Source organism: Crocodylus siamensis, chromosome 5, assembly GCF_052110815.1.
Source record: "Crocodylus siamensis isolate JL-2025a chromosome 5, ASM5211081v1, whole genome shotgun sequence".
Classification (NCBI taxonomy): Eukaryota; Metazoa; Chordata; order Crocodylia; family Crocodylidae; genus Crocodylus; species Crocodylus siamensis.
Window position 1 is genome coordinate 90,770,489 of NC_143399.1, and position 14,754 is coordinate 90,785,242.

Here is a 14,754-nt window from a genome sequence, read left to right on the forward strand (position 1 = left end):
TTCTCTAATCCCTATGGAACTTCTCCCTTACATCTTTTTCTAAACAGTCAGTGTCCCTTCAGCCTTACTCTCTAAAAACTAATTGCCCCATACATTCCTCCACCTTTTCTATTACTGGCCATCATTGTGTTGGGTTTGTTTTAGGGACAAATTCTCAGAACAGGAGTGAAAAATATGCAGCCTGCCAGGACAATCCCACAGGCCCATCACAGATCTTTATTAAACCGCTCCATTAAAAGAAAAATAATTTTAAAAGTACAAGAGTGAGCCCTGCTGCATAGCAGTTAACAATCTATACATGTGTACATATATTGTCCATTTTCCAATTTATAAATGCATTGTGGGCTTACATTCAGAGTAGATCTGACCTGTACTGGGCCTCCATGGGCTGGCATGCCTTGCAAGTGGCTCACAAAAAAATGTGAGTGGTTGTGCACCTGGCACCTTACCAAGTACCCACAATTCTCCCTGAAGTCAAAGGGAGTTGCAGGCATCCCTCACCTACAGATCAGGGGGTTACAATCTACAGGACAGAACCTAATCACTTTTGCAGCAGTTGTTTGTAAAGCACCTGACTCACCTATGGGATTTCATAAGCCAAGTAAATGTTATCTGGATAAATTCACTGCAAGCTATTTACTTTTTCATCCTCCCTGCATAAATTGGTATTTTTAGAAGATATTTACCCTTTTAATTTTAATAATGCATGAAATCATGTTTGGGAAGCTTAAGAGCAAAAACTTTAAGGTTTTTTGCTCTTGTTAGCATCAGAGCTGATGCTTCTACTGTGAAGGAAAAGCTTACAAAGTGTGTTAATACAGGAGATGGAAAGTGTCACTTACATGTCCTGAGTTTCATTATGCCTTTCTGGAAAATTTGGTTCCAGTTTCTCATTCCAATATTGGATAAGGGTATTTATCGCTGAAGCAGTCTCCAAGGCCTTGCTGTTGTTTGAATATTGAGACACAAGATCAACGATATTTCCTCCAAGTTTGGAAAGGATTTTTTGAAACTTGCTGCTGCCGAACCACTGCTGAAATATCTAGCAGATTTTTTAAAAAGGAACACAGTGGCTTTTGTTACATGAAATGGGACCCACTTTTTCTGTTACACAGAACACAAAAATTCTTGGTTAGATGAAAACAAAGAAGTCAGATTTTGCTCCTTTAGACTTTATCACATACAGTGAAAGCTTCCTCCATTTCCTCAATCAGAATGGATTGCCCTTATGAAAAATGACATTAAACATGACAGCTGATAACGTACATACAACCTTCTTAGTTCTTTTACTAGCCACTACATACAAATAGTCCAGATCCCAGGTCTTACAGAATTGCCCTCAAAGCAATAGAGAATGGTAGAAAGGAAGCCTTCAGCAACTGAAAGGCCAGTCTCCCCATTCAATTGAAATACAATTAAGATGAGCTTTTAGCATGAACTTATAGTCCCTTTACCTTTGATGGCCTTATTCCCATGTTGAAGTCAAACATGAATTTAATTGTTCCGATGAATCAGCTCCCTCGTGAAACAATCCTATAGTCTGGCTCTAGATCCTGCCAGCTACAGTGACTCCATAGTGATTATGCTTTTTGTCCCTGTCCTGAGAATGCCCCTTAAACACCAAGTGGCATAAACCACCTATACCAGCTTTCCAACATCAGGGATGCCCTGTACATGAAAGAAATTCCTGAGTGCCAGCGTAGCATTGGAAACTGGCCTGAAGCATGTATTATAGGCCTGTGCAAACAGGAAAGCATTCTATTCGGATTTGGCCAATTCAGAGGACAGTGATTTGATTCAGAGATTCAGATCACTGTCCCGAATCAATTTGGCTGAATCAGCTTTGGAAGATTCAGCGCTAATTCAGAGAGATTCGGTGATTCGGATCAGCTGGGGAGAAGCAGGCATAGCCGGGTGGCTGCAGGTTCTCCTATGGCTCCTCTGGCTGCAACTACCTCTTCCTTGGTAGGGGGAGCCATGGGAGAAGCCTCCATGGCGGCCCTGCCCAGCCCCATCCCCCTGCAGGCACCAACCTAGTCCTGGCACTTAAAAAAAAAAAAAAAAAGAAGAAGAAAAAAAAGCCACGCAATCACCAGCTCTGACAGCGGTAATTAGGGCCTCTGGGTGCAGTGCGGGGCAGTGGGGAGCAGTGGGGATCATCCCCCCCGCTTGGCACCCATGCAGCAGCTTTCACATCACGCAAGTACAGCATGGCTTGGCAGGGCGCTGTGCACTGTCTGGGAGCTAGGGCCTCTGGGGATGAGCCTGTCAGGCTCCAATTGACAGATGAAGCTGCCCCAGACAGCACACAGTGCCCTGCCAAGCCACACTGCACCCATGTTATGGGGCAGCTGCTGCACAGGTGCCAGGTGGGGGGGCACAATCCCTGCTGCCCCCCACTGCACAGGGGGGCTCTGCCATGAGCCCTCAGAGGCCCCACTCCCTGCTGCCAGAGCCAGTGAGTTCAGGGTGGAGGGGGGGGAGGGGTTGGATTTTTTTAAAGTGCCAGCAGTCTGGGGCCAGGAGGGAGATGGGGCCAGACAGAACAGCCATGGGGGCTTCTTCCACAGCTCCTCTGGCTGTGCCTGCCTCTGCCCTGGCAGGGCGAGCTGCTGGGCCTATGCCCTGCTCCTGTTTGCCCAGCCAGCGTGGGGGAAGGGGGCACAATGCACTACAGGTGGCAACATGGCATAGCCCCTGCTGCCTGTTTAGTCTGGACAAATCTTCGAAGTGGCCAAATCTGAAGCTTTTCTGAATTGATTTGCATGCTTTGAATCAATTTGGAGCTTTTAATTGGTCTCCTGATTTGGATTTGGAGATTCCAAATTGGGCCGAATGTCCTCTGAATCGAATCAGATACTGAAGCTTTGCACAGCCCTAATACATTACTTATAGTGATTGCTAGTGAATGGTGTGCACTTGCCAAGAGTTATACAGTAATATCCAAGATAAATTGCTGGTTTTCCTTTAACTACAATACAAACAAACTGTGGTATATGTTCATTCAGAAGTAAATTTTAAAGCCACAACATAACCACCATGTAGATTTATCAGGAGAGGCACTGAAGCATCCAAAGGTTTAAATGAGCTCAGTTTTGCTATCCTCAGGACAGAGACAGGAGTAGTTGTGCACAATGGATTGTTACACAATTCTATAGCTCCATTATCTAAATAATACCCCTTTCAAAAAAAGACAGAAAGGCCAACACTAATAAAATGACAAGTTAAGATTGGCTTTCCTTGAGCTAAGATTAATTAATTTCCCTACCCCAAGAGACTACCTGGAATGTGTAACCTCTCTTTTGCACAAAATACACACATATATATCCTTATAGACTACGATGGAGTTTGTTTTCCAAGCCATCCTATACCAGCAGAACCTTTAGGTGGCACAATGGAGATTCCAGAACCGTTCACCCCAGTACATCTTATTCACCATGACCAGAGAAATAACAAAGGCAAAGTTAACATAGATGAACTTACAGTATATTTACAGTGCAGTCCTGTATTCTGTTCTCAGTGGGCAGGTCTATATGTGCAATCAATTTGAAGTAGGCTTACTATGCAGGAAGCCCACCGAGAGCATGTCTACAGATGCTCTCTCTTGGGAGCAGATTCACTCCCAACAGGAGCAGCCTGGAGAGGGCTGCTTCCACCCTGCTCTGCCCCCCTGCAGTACCAGAAAGAGCTCTAGGCTCTCCATGGGTACTAACCCAGGGGCTGGCAAGGAGCACAGGGCCAGGAGACAACTGTCTCCTGGCCCCATACACATGGAAGGGGTCCTGATGTACATGAGGTAAGAGAGCTGCTGCTGCAGAACTCTCCTGCCCCATGGGTGCAGGAACAAGTTCTGTGTCCAGCAGGGCTTCCCTGCAGCTGGCCAGGGCCTGTCCCCATCTGGGGCAGGTCCCAGCCAACTCTGGGCTATGACCCTTCCCCACAGCTGTTCCCAGGCCCTGTGCCCTGTTCAAGCACTTGGGTCAGGGGGCTGGGAAAGAGTTGCTAGGGAGGGGACTCTTCCTAGCCCCCTCCCCAGATCATCCCATCAGGGCACAGGGCTGGGAAACAGCTGCTGGGGAGAGGCAGGTCCTAACCCCTGCCCCGATCTGCTGGCAGGACAGCTAGCAGTGAACCCTCTGCTAGACAGGGATTCCCTGCTCAGCTGGAGACAGCCGGGAGCTGTCCTACAGGATTTCCCACCCAGCCGGGGGCTCTGTTCTAGCTGCCCCACTGGTAAATTCCCAGTCCCAGGAAGCTCAGCTCCCTGCTCCTGTGGGGAGCCAGGAGCCCCAGAGAACTGGAACAGGGGGCAGAGAGAGACCCAGTTCCCATGCTGATCGGATCCTGGCTCCAATCAGAGCTAGAGCGAAGGCATCCTGCTGCTGGGCCAGGGGGACACTGTCCCGCCTGTGCTCCACACTCAGAGCCCACCCCAGCAGCAGGCAGCTACTTGGAGCAGGAAGCAATCTCCCAGCTTTCACTCTGATCACAGAGTCAGGGCCAGGAGCTCCCTGCTGCCAGGGCAGGGGGACATTGAGGAGGTGATTGTTCTCCCACCATCTGCTGCCCAGGCTGACTGGTAGCAAATTTGCAGGTAGCAAATTAACCCCACAGTTGATTAATTGACTGTGCAGAAGTGTCAGTATGTTTAGCATCAGGATTTGACAGCACTGTGCAGTAAGCATCACCCAGTGCTATCCAAATTTAGACTTAAGCAGGACTTCTCCTTTGGCTGGGCCTCAGCACTGGACCAAATGTCACTTATGTTCTGACAGGTTTAAAGAATGAGCTTCAACTAATTTAGAAATGTTGGTCACCTAGAGGCTGAATAAACAGTGCTATGGTATATTTCATTGCAAGAACTCTATTATTTTAAAGCAAAACATCACCTGCCTTTTTGTCAGCTGAATATTTGACTAACTGTATTGTTGCCTGCCCTCATTCGTAAGTTTTAATTATATAATTGTTAGTCACTGACCAAGAGGATACTGCAAAATTGTGTATTCTAGCAATTGACCTATTAAAGCATACCTGTGTATAGAGTTTGATCTTGTTGACAGAATGGACAAGATAGAGTTTGGCCTCCAGCCATGCAGGGATACAGTCACCCTCATTATCCCGACTGTCAGCTCCGACTTCTGACATGTTGGACAGGGATGAGCACACAAAATGCTCCAGTGTGTCTTCAGTGGGAATCTGGCAGTGACACAAGAAACAGATGAGCATGTCAGAAAGCAGCTTGGTATTATCACTCATATTGGCTTACTTACCTAACAAAAAAAAAGAATAGCCATGAGGCCACTTTCAGGATGAACAAAGGCCAATTATTCAAACCTGGTGATCTTAGAGTAGAGCTTGCAAATGCATCCTGCACCAGAAGCTTCATTAACTACTAACCAGCCATGTGCATTTCAGGGTTCCTCTGCATCTGGAACTTTTAATCTGGGGTACCCATAATATTGAGGCCACATTGACATGAGCTCCCACTTTGAAACTGGAATAAAGACACTGATGCAAATCTTGTTTCATATGGATGAATCATTTCTCTGTTGGAGTTTTATACCAGGATAACTGCTTTGGTGTAAATACATAGAGGCAAACAAGCTTTTAGATGCAATTATATATCAAACTGGATTTGTTTTTAACACAACTAATTTAACTGAAGTAGGAGCTGGGGAGGGCGGCCAGACGGTTTTTTCCTCATGCTGAATCCATCCAACTTCCAGGTCAGAATTTTTAAATTTACCAAACAAGTTCTCTCCCTTTTTTAACAGGAGTATTTAAAATCACTGTGCCCTCACTAATCCATGCCAACAAGAACCCTGTCACAATGTTGTTTAAATTATGACTCATTATTCACCAAGGCGCCCCCGGGGGTTACAAGAAATAATGGCCACAAGCTAGAAGAGAGCAGATTTAGATTGGATATTAGGAGGAACTTCTTCACAGTTCGAGTGGCCAAGGTCTGGAACGGGCTCCCAAGGGAGGTGGTGCTCTCCCCTACCCTGGGGGTCTTCAAACGAAGGCTAGATGTGTATCTAGCTGGGGTAATGTAGGCCCAGCACTCTTTCCTGCTTATGCAGGGGGTCGGACTCGATGATCCATTGAGGTCCCTTCCGACCCTAGCATCTATGAATCTATGAATCATGTTATCTCTAACTACAGAAACACTAGAATTTTTTCAAAACATCTAGTCAGCAAGGCAATGAAACTCTCTATACATTGATGGCTGCTCAGGGCTGACAGTCACAGTCCTGTATAGTTCTTTGTGAACTGAGTCAGATATGATCCCAACTGTACAGATGACCAACCTGAGACAGACAGCATGTTTGCACCATTTGAGGAACATGCCAAGGAGCAGTTGTGCCGTGGTCCATTCTGAGACTCCCTACCAGAATCCTCAGCTGGCATAAACATGACAGAAGTGCCTGGTTGACGGTGACACAACAAACCAAGAGCACTGTGGTGACTGATAGTCCTTCATTCAGTTTACTGGACCATCCTGGCCCTCAGTGACCATTCTCTTCCAAGAATACTGAGAACCAAGGTATTCTATGACCAAGCCACTTAAAATTTTTCAGCGCAAACCCTTGATATGCACATGAAAATTTGCCCCTAAAACTCAGGTAGTGAGCAGCAAACAAGAGATATTTGATAAATGGCAACGTGTTCTAGCCGAAACACAGGACATAGTTGACAAATGATAGATTATTCTGTAGGTATGTATTTATTTAAACAGGATTAAACTATATCATCATAATGGTTATTTTTGGTCCAGGGAAAGAAAAAAAGAAACAAGCCGTGAATCTGGTTAAAGGTTTTCCCCAAAAGGACTTTTAAAGTCAAATTTTGTTCAGAATTAGAAACGCCACATTTTCCACCACTTTTGCTCATGTGGAGAGTTCCACTGAGTTTAATTAAATGTAACTCACATGACAATCACACGTTTAATATTAAAGAAAGGCACTTGACGGAAGGCTTTAAATCTCTACAAAGCCACTCAAATGACTTAACTAACCAAAAGCCAAATATGGGACCTAAATTTGCTAATCTTTGCCACATTCTTATTTAAGTTTTATATATAAAAAGCTCATTTGTAGTGTCAGAAGAAACAATACACATGATGAGAGACATCCTCCACCAAATTAGTACACAAGCATGGGAAAGGGTGTTGGCAGAAGAACTTCATTTGTCTGTAAACAGATATCAACAAAGAGAGTAAATTATAACTAGACTTTGATAGAAACAACAACATAGGAAAGGGATGCTGAATTAAAAAATAAATTAAATTAAATATCAGCAAGATGTCAATGCTTTGGCCTAAGTTTATGCTTTAAAGTAGCACTGTTGATTTCACCTACATCTATAATTCTAAAAAATTATAAATTGACTTCAATGAGACAAAGCTAGGCACACACTTATGCTTCTTTCTCAATTTGGGACATTTTAATCTTACTCCTAACTAGCTTTCCTACTCTAGTAAAAGGAGATGCCATATAAATGTCATATAAATCCATTGCTATATAAATCCAGAAATACCATATAAATCCATTAGATTACAGTTCAGTACATGGGCACACGTTTATAAGACAGTGATTTCTAATTTCTGAAAACAAGAAACATTCCTTGAAATAAGGAGTGTGCCTTTCACCCATATCTAGCAAGGACCATGTGATACAAGGTAGCGTTTATAAAGGTGACAGTGACATTCACCTTAATTGTTGTCAAGCATCCCTTATTATTGCATGTCCTTCTTTGACTCATTTGTCTCTTCTTTCATATAGGATCTTAACCTTCCTTATTAATGGAAACCTTCTAGATAAAACTGCTAAACAATTCCAGTCTAAAGCAATCATCATTTATAGCAGTAAAGGAAGGGGAGGGAGTTGTAATTTTAATTCCATTTAAGTAGGTGACTACCTCATGGATCAAGTAATCTGAAGACCAAATTTACCAATGACTGAATTAATTAAATGACACTGCATTTGCATCAGTTATACAAATGGATAAGCTGCTCTCAGAGCCTTGTTACACAATAATTTTGGATGACTCCTGGAGCTCTTAACACCTGGATTGTCCACACATTAACATGTGAAACCAATATTAAGCACTTGTTACACAGCTCAAAGTTGCACCACTCCAGAGCAGTATTATCGCTGATCTATGTTATCCAGCTTGTCTTACATTAACCATTCTATGCTTCACTTTAGTGTAAACACCCCACTTGCCCCCTGCCCTGCTGGCCTGGATCAGGCCCACTGCTCCCACCTTCCCCAGCACCCCAAATATGTGCTTACCGCCCCCCTGCCACTTACTTGTGGCTGCATAAAAATATAAAAGCATCAAAATGTAAAAAATACCAGAACACTGACATTTTTATGTTTCCCACCTTATTTAACACTGCCATATAATTCAGAAGTTTCTTAGCATGAAGTTCACTGAAACCAAATCTGGATTCAAGTTCAATTTTGACTGCATATGGATCCCACATCACATCCCAGAGAGAAAGGTTATACTGAGAACCTGTAAGAAAAAAAAAATATCTGGTGTCATATTTCTCACATTTTGCTCATGTTCTATCCTATAGCTTACTAATCCATATCTGACAGGACCTATGCAACCTGATAAGCTTTTTTACGACAGAGAATTTGAGCATATTCACATGCAATGGGTACAGTTATAGACAGAAATACTGAATCGCACAGTATTTTGCATGTCCTGTTTGAATTCATTCAGGCCCTGCCTCACACATGCAGCCCTTGGCAGTCTTGCAGGGACAACAGGCTAGGATAGGGCCTTGCTTACTCTGAAACTTTTTGATTGAATTATGAGAACCTAACCATTTTCCCAGCTATCCAGGTCAGAACCCATGTACCCAAAAGGTACTTCTGGTACTGTAGATAAACCTCTCTGGCACCTATGAATCCAGTATAATCCCTGCCCCCATCCTTTTTTGATCAGTTTGGTAAGCACATGGTCACATTTCTCATATGACCATATCAATTTAACCTTTACTTGGCATTCAGAGCCAGAGGTGGACGCAGCCACTCATATGAAAACAGGCTTCTCACAAAGAGGCTACAGCTCAGAATGTGACAGAACATGGAAAACACAGATGTAAACAGCAGAGCAGATGGTGGTGACATGCTCCCCCATGCAGTGAGTGCCAACAGTCCCTGCAGTGTGCCATTTATCTGGATTAGCATGTATAATTCAGCATGCAGTATTGAAACAGCAGGTATCTGTGCTGGAGTGAACAATCACTGAGCAGGGAAAAGAAACCACATTGGGCAGACAGGTTTGAATTTTATGAATGAAGATGTAACTTATTTGCTCTTGCATTTCTTAGAGTGTTCACAAACTATTCAAATTTTAATGCTGGGCAAATCTACACTGCAACATACACATACACAGATATGCCTTTAATCTAACAAGCTCAGGTAACTATAGTAGAGGATGTATGATAGACTTGGAGCCTAAATACATTAGCCAGAGTTTCCATCAAGATTGCCCAGTCTGCACAGATGTTCATACTACTCTCTTCACTGATGTTGTTACCCCCACCAGCTAGATAAAGCCTGAGTCAGAATAGCCTGCGTGGACTACTATCACAGGCTTCAGTTCTCTCCCCTCTGTAAGATAGATGTACATCTGGTTGGCACTGTAACTATACTGCAAACTATAATTATTTTGACTGTCAGAAAGTAAGTTATGCTGCAATTGACAGGTGAGGTGCCATGCAAACCACTGTCTAGGAAAGCCCTCCATTCATCAAAGCCACACAAAACCCATTTTCTGTTGCACGTGCTTGGATAACAATGGAATTTAGAGCACAGAAAAAAAGTAAAGGAACAATAGGAACAACAGCAGCATGTTCTAATAGGCAACCTCTGTGCAAGGACCGAGCACCAGATCTCTAGTTCCCTTGTTTTGAAAGGGTAAGAAATGTAAAGGACTTGGCATGACATTCTCCAGAGAAAAGACTGTGACCCAGCTTGAGCAGATCCTGATCTTACCTTGAAGAATAGCAGAGGAAAAGGGGAGACAGAGACAAATAACTCAAGAGAACTGAAGGAAGCACCCCAGTTAAGCTTCACCACCACCTTCCCAGGTTTGGCACATGTAGAACAGGCGTGGGAGGGTGGGGCAGTACTTCTCAACAGTGCTTTCAAGAGCATCATGTAAGTGACAGAAAAGCCCACAGCGTGTTTATATTGCAGGCCAAAAAAAGAAAAAATCACATCCTACTAGATGCACAGAAAGAAGCTGCTTCCAAAGCTCATCTTTCCTATTTAAACTCTCTGCCCAGACGTATGTAGTCCTTGAACAAAGACTAGCTCCCTTGACTATCTTGCCCTGACCTATAGCATTCATTTTCATTTGGATCTAAGCTGAAACTGAATTCAGCTTCTTTCACAATTCCTGGAAACTAGACATGCCAATTACAAAGCATCCTCCCCAAAAAATTCATTGTAAAGAGTACTCAAAACATGGTAAGTTTGGACTGTAAAACTGGCACCATGAAAGGATTGCCATAACCAGTGCTATCCACTGATTTCTACTAAAGGAGATGTCTGCAAAAGGCTCTGGCTATCCTAATCAATACCATTTTAAATTGCAGCAGCATTAAATAATCAATTCTTCAAGAGCTCATCTAGTTGCCTTCACCCCAAATTCTTAAAATTCTTGGACCATCTTTAAAAGAAACAAAAAAAGACACCATTTACCTTCCAGACTCCAGTCTTCTAAGAAATGTAGTGCTGTGATAGAGGTATTCAGTCCTAATTTCACTGATCTGTAGAAACTTTGGTTTGATGGCATTACATCCAACTCTTCCAAAGATGTTATGGAACTGAAAGGAAAAATGTAAAAAAAAAAAAGGAAATACTTTTCAAGCTACAGCAGTGCAGTGTGTTCTTTAAAGAGCAGGAGAAATACGATGCAAAGCCAGCTGACTTTTCATGACAATCCTTTGGGACGATGGGTGTCATAAGAACTGCCAGTTACTGGTTCAGACTGTAGGTTCATCTTGCCCAGTATCCTCAATCACACAGTGACTGAGAGGGGATGTTGAAAATGCAAGTGAAAAGGGTAGGACCAGGCCTTTTCCACTGTTACTTTCCCATTTTCAGCATCCAGCTTTTAAGGTCTAGGACAGTGGTTGTCAACCAGGGGGATGCGTACCCCTAAGGGTACTTAAAAAGGTCCTAGGGGGTATACCAATCTAATGTGGCTGATAAATGTTGCGTGTGTGCATGCAGCTGCAGCACAGCACGCAGTTGGCCAGGAGAGCCCAGGTCTGGCTGGTAAGTGTGTTTGTGAGGAAAGGGGTGTGGAGGGGGTGCAGACTGAGGCCCCAGCAGTGGGGGAGGGAGTGGGGCTGAGGCTGCCAAGCCAGAGCAGGGCACCAGACTGAGCTGCACAGGGGACTGATTTGCATGTGGGGCAGGGCAGGCTGCTGCTGCTGGCTGTGCTCGGACCAGGAATGCACTGGACTCTTCCCGGTAGGAGGCTGGGCTCAGGGCAGGCGGTGGTGGCACTGGGAGTGGGGCTATGGGAGGAGCTGCAGCCACTCCAGAATTTGTTGTGCCCACCCCCACATAGCCCCCTTCTAGCACCAATGCTGCCCACCCCCAGCACAGCCTCAGGCAAGCCCTGTACCAGGAACAGCTCAGCGCCAGCCCCAGCCTGCAGTGGCAGCCTGCCCTGCCCCATGTGCAGATCCTGGGGCACACCCCCGCCCATGCCCTCCCAGGGTGCACTTAGCTGCAGGAGCCTCCCTCCCCACACCCACCAGATGAGTCACTTGCAGCCTTGATCAAGGCCTCTGTGGTGAGGGACGGAGTGAGGCTGGGGAAGGCAATGCCCAGCTGGGGTATAAGTAGCTCATCCAGTGAGATTGAGGGGGGTGGTTCCCCCAGCTGCACACACCCTGGGAGGGCACAGGGGACATGTGGCCCCAGATCTTCACCCAGGGCAGGGCAGGCTGCAGCTGTGGGCTGAATCTGGGGCTGCACCAGGCTCTTTCTGGCAAGGGCTAGGCCGGGCTGCACTCAGGACAGGCACCACTGGGAGGGGGCTCTGGAGGGGGGGGTTGCAACCACCCCAGAATTTGCTATACCCACCTCAAACCTCCCTCCTAGCACCGCCACTGTGTGTACTGAGCACAGCCTGGCCCAGCCCCCACTGGAAAGAGCCCAGCACCAGTCCCAGCCCACAGCAGCAGCTTGCCTTGTCCCATGCACAGATCTGGGGACACTCTCCCCCCATGCCCTCCTGGGGTGTACGGGAGCCACCCCACCATGAGGCTCATTCCTGCACTCCGCCCCAGCTGTGCAGCCCCTGCCCCAGCCACACTCTCTCCCTACACCGCTGGGCCAGCCCACCCCACACCATGTGCAGATCCAGAGGAACACGCCCCCATGTCCTCTCAGGATGCGTGCACCAGTGGGAAGCACCCCACTGCCCCGCACCCCACCCTGCCCCACCCCAACTGTGCAGCCCCAGCCCCACTCCCTCACTTACTGTGGGGGGCTCAATCTGCCCCCCCCCCTTAAAAACAAGAAAAAAAATGTAAAAGCATACATGAGCTGCAACTTTGAGAGAGAAGGGATACATTTATTGAAAAAGGTTAAAGACCTCTGGTCTAGGAACTTCTGATGCAGAGACTGTTCACTGCATCATCCTATGCTCTGTAACTACTAAGGCACCTTTCCTCCAAAAATCTGCCCAATTCTTTTTTGAAAATAGTTAACCTGCCAGTTTCCACAACACCTTGTGGCCACATTTTAATTGCATGCTGTGTGAAAAAGAACTTCCTTTTGTTAGTTTTAAACTTCCTAGCTACGAGTGTCATTTTGTGACTCCTTGTTCTTGATTGCAAGAGATGGTAAATGATAAATCCCTATTTACTTTCCCTTCACCATTTAGTATTTTGTAAGCCCTTATTAGGTCCCCTCCTCAAGCATCTCTTTTCTAAACTGAATAGGCCTACACCAGGGATGGGCAAAATACAGACCACAGGCCAGATATGGCCTGTGGAGGGACTTTATTTAGCCCACAGTTGGTCCCTTGCAGGTACCATCCAGCCTGTGGTGCATCCTGCCACTCCTGAGTGCACAGCAGGGCTGGGGCAGCTCCAAAGCTGGACTCTGGCCTCAGCAGCATGGGGACTGACAGGGACCCATTCACACAGCCCAGCCTGGCTCACCCCACACCCACTCCAGACCTGCCTTAACCAGAGCGGACCAGCTTCAGACTGGCTGGGACCTGTGCGTACAGCCCTGACAGCCACAGTGTAGCCCAGGCTGGCACCACTGCTCATCATGAGTGGGCAATCCAGAGCAGGCACGAGTGGGTTGGGGTCAGGGCTTTGCATGTCCTGACTGGTCCAGAGCTGGTCCACTGTAGGATGAGTCCGGAGTGAGGTGGGGCCAGGGCTTTGATCTCAGCTGCTGCTTAGCACTGGTGTTGGTGAGGAGCCACGAGGTACATGGGCTCTGGGCTGTTCACAAGCAGGAGAAGGGTGCTGACTGGCCCACAACAGCTCCCCAGAACTGCCTATGTGGTCCTCAGGCTGAAATAATTGCCCACACCTGGCCTAGACTCTTTAATCTCTCCTTATATGGAAGCCCCTCCATTTCACTAATTCTCCTTTTTGTTCTTCTCTGTACCTTCTCTAGTTCTTCCATATTCTTTCTGAGGTGTGAGGATGAAAACTGGACACTATTCAAGGTGTATATGCACCACGGATTTATGAAGGAGCAAAACAATACTTTATATTTAGTTTACAAATTCACTTCTTAATGATTCCTAACCTTTTGTTTGCCTTCTTGACAGCTGATGCTTTTAGTGAACTGTCCACAACTCCCAGATCTTTTTCCTGATATAGAGGGACAGCTAATATAGAGCCCATCATAATGCAAGTATAGTGTGGGTTATTTTGCTCATGTGCATCACTTTATACAAATCTACATTGAATTTAATTTGCCATTTAGTTGCTCATTCACTCAATAGTGCCAGATCCTCCTGTAATTCTTCACAGTCCACCTTGGGCTTTAGCACTCTGACTAATGTTGCATTATCCACAAACCTGGCCATCTTGCTACTCACCCCCTTTTCCAGATCATTTATGAATATGTTAAACAGCACTGGTCCCAAAGAACAAGCCCTGAGGGACCTTACTGTTTACTTCTTTCCATCCCCAAAACTGACCACTTATATTCTTTGTTTTCTATCTTTAAGCCAATTTCTAATCCAAAAATGTACCTCCTCTGTAATCTCGTGACTACTTAACTTTGTTAAGAACCTCTAATGGGGGACCTTGTCGAAGACTTTTTTGGAAGCCTAGATATACTGTGTCAGCTGCATCACCCTGATCCATCTGCTTACTCATACTCCCAAAGCACTCCATTAGATTGGTGAGGCATTATTTCCCATTGATAAAACCAGGTTTATTCTTCCCCAGCAAGTTATAGTCATCCATGTATTGAACAATTCTTTTTTTTTTTTTATTACTGTTTTTACCAGTTTTCCAGGAACAAGTTAGACTCACCAGCTGTAATTCCCTGGGTCCTCTCCTCTCTAAAGCCCTTCTTAAATATGGAAGTCACAGTGGCAACCCTCCAGTCAGTGGCAACCCTTCAGCAATTTCTGGTATAAACTCCTTCAGGATCCTAAAGTGAATGCCATCAGGTGCTGGCGATTCACTACTGTGTAGTTTAATCAATTTCCTCTATCATCTAATCAGTTGAA

The 14,754-nt window shown here is 45.5% G+C and overlaps 1 protein-coding gene across 1 annotated transcript in view; it reads right to left on the minus strand.

Annotated features, from left to right (window-relative positions):
- ABCA13 (ATP binding cassette subfamily A member 13) overlaps positions 1 to 14,754 on the minus strand; it is a 377,080-nt gene that overhangs the window by 318,323 nt on the left and 44,003 nt on the right. The window contains 4 exon segments of the mRNA XM_090049781.1: positions 843 to 1,042; positions 5,032 to 5,196; positions 8,390 to 8,523; positions 10,728 to 10,852. Coding sequence (XP_089905907.1) covers positions 843 to 1,042; positions 5,032 to 5,196; positions 8,390 to 8,523; positions 10,728 to 10,852 — 624 coding nt within the window.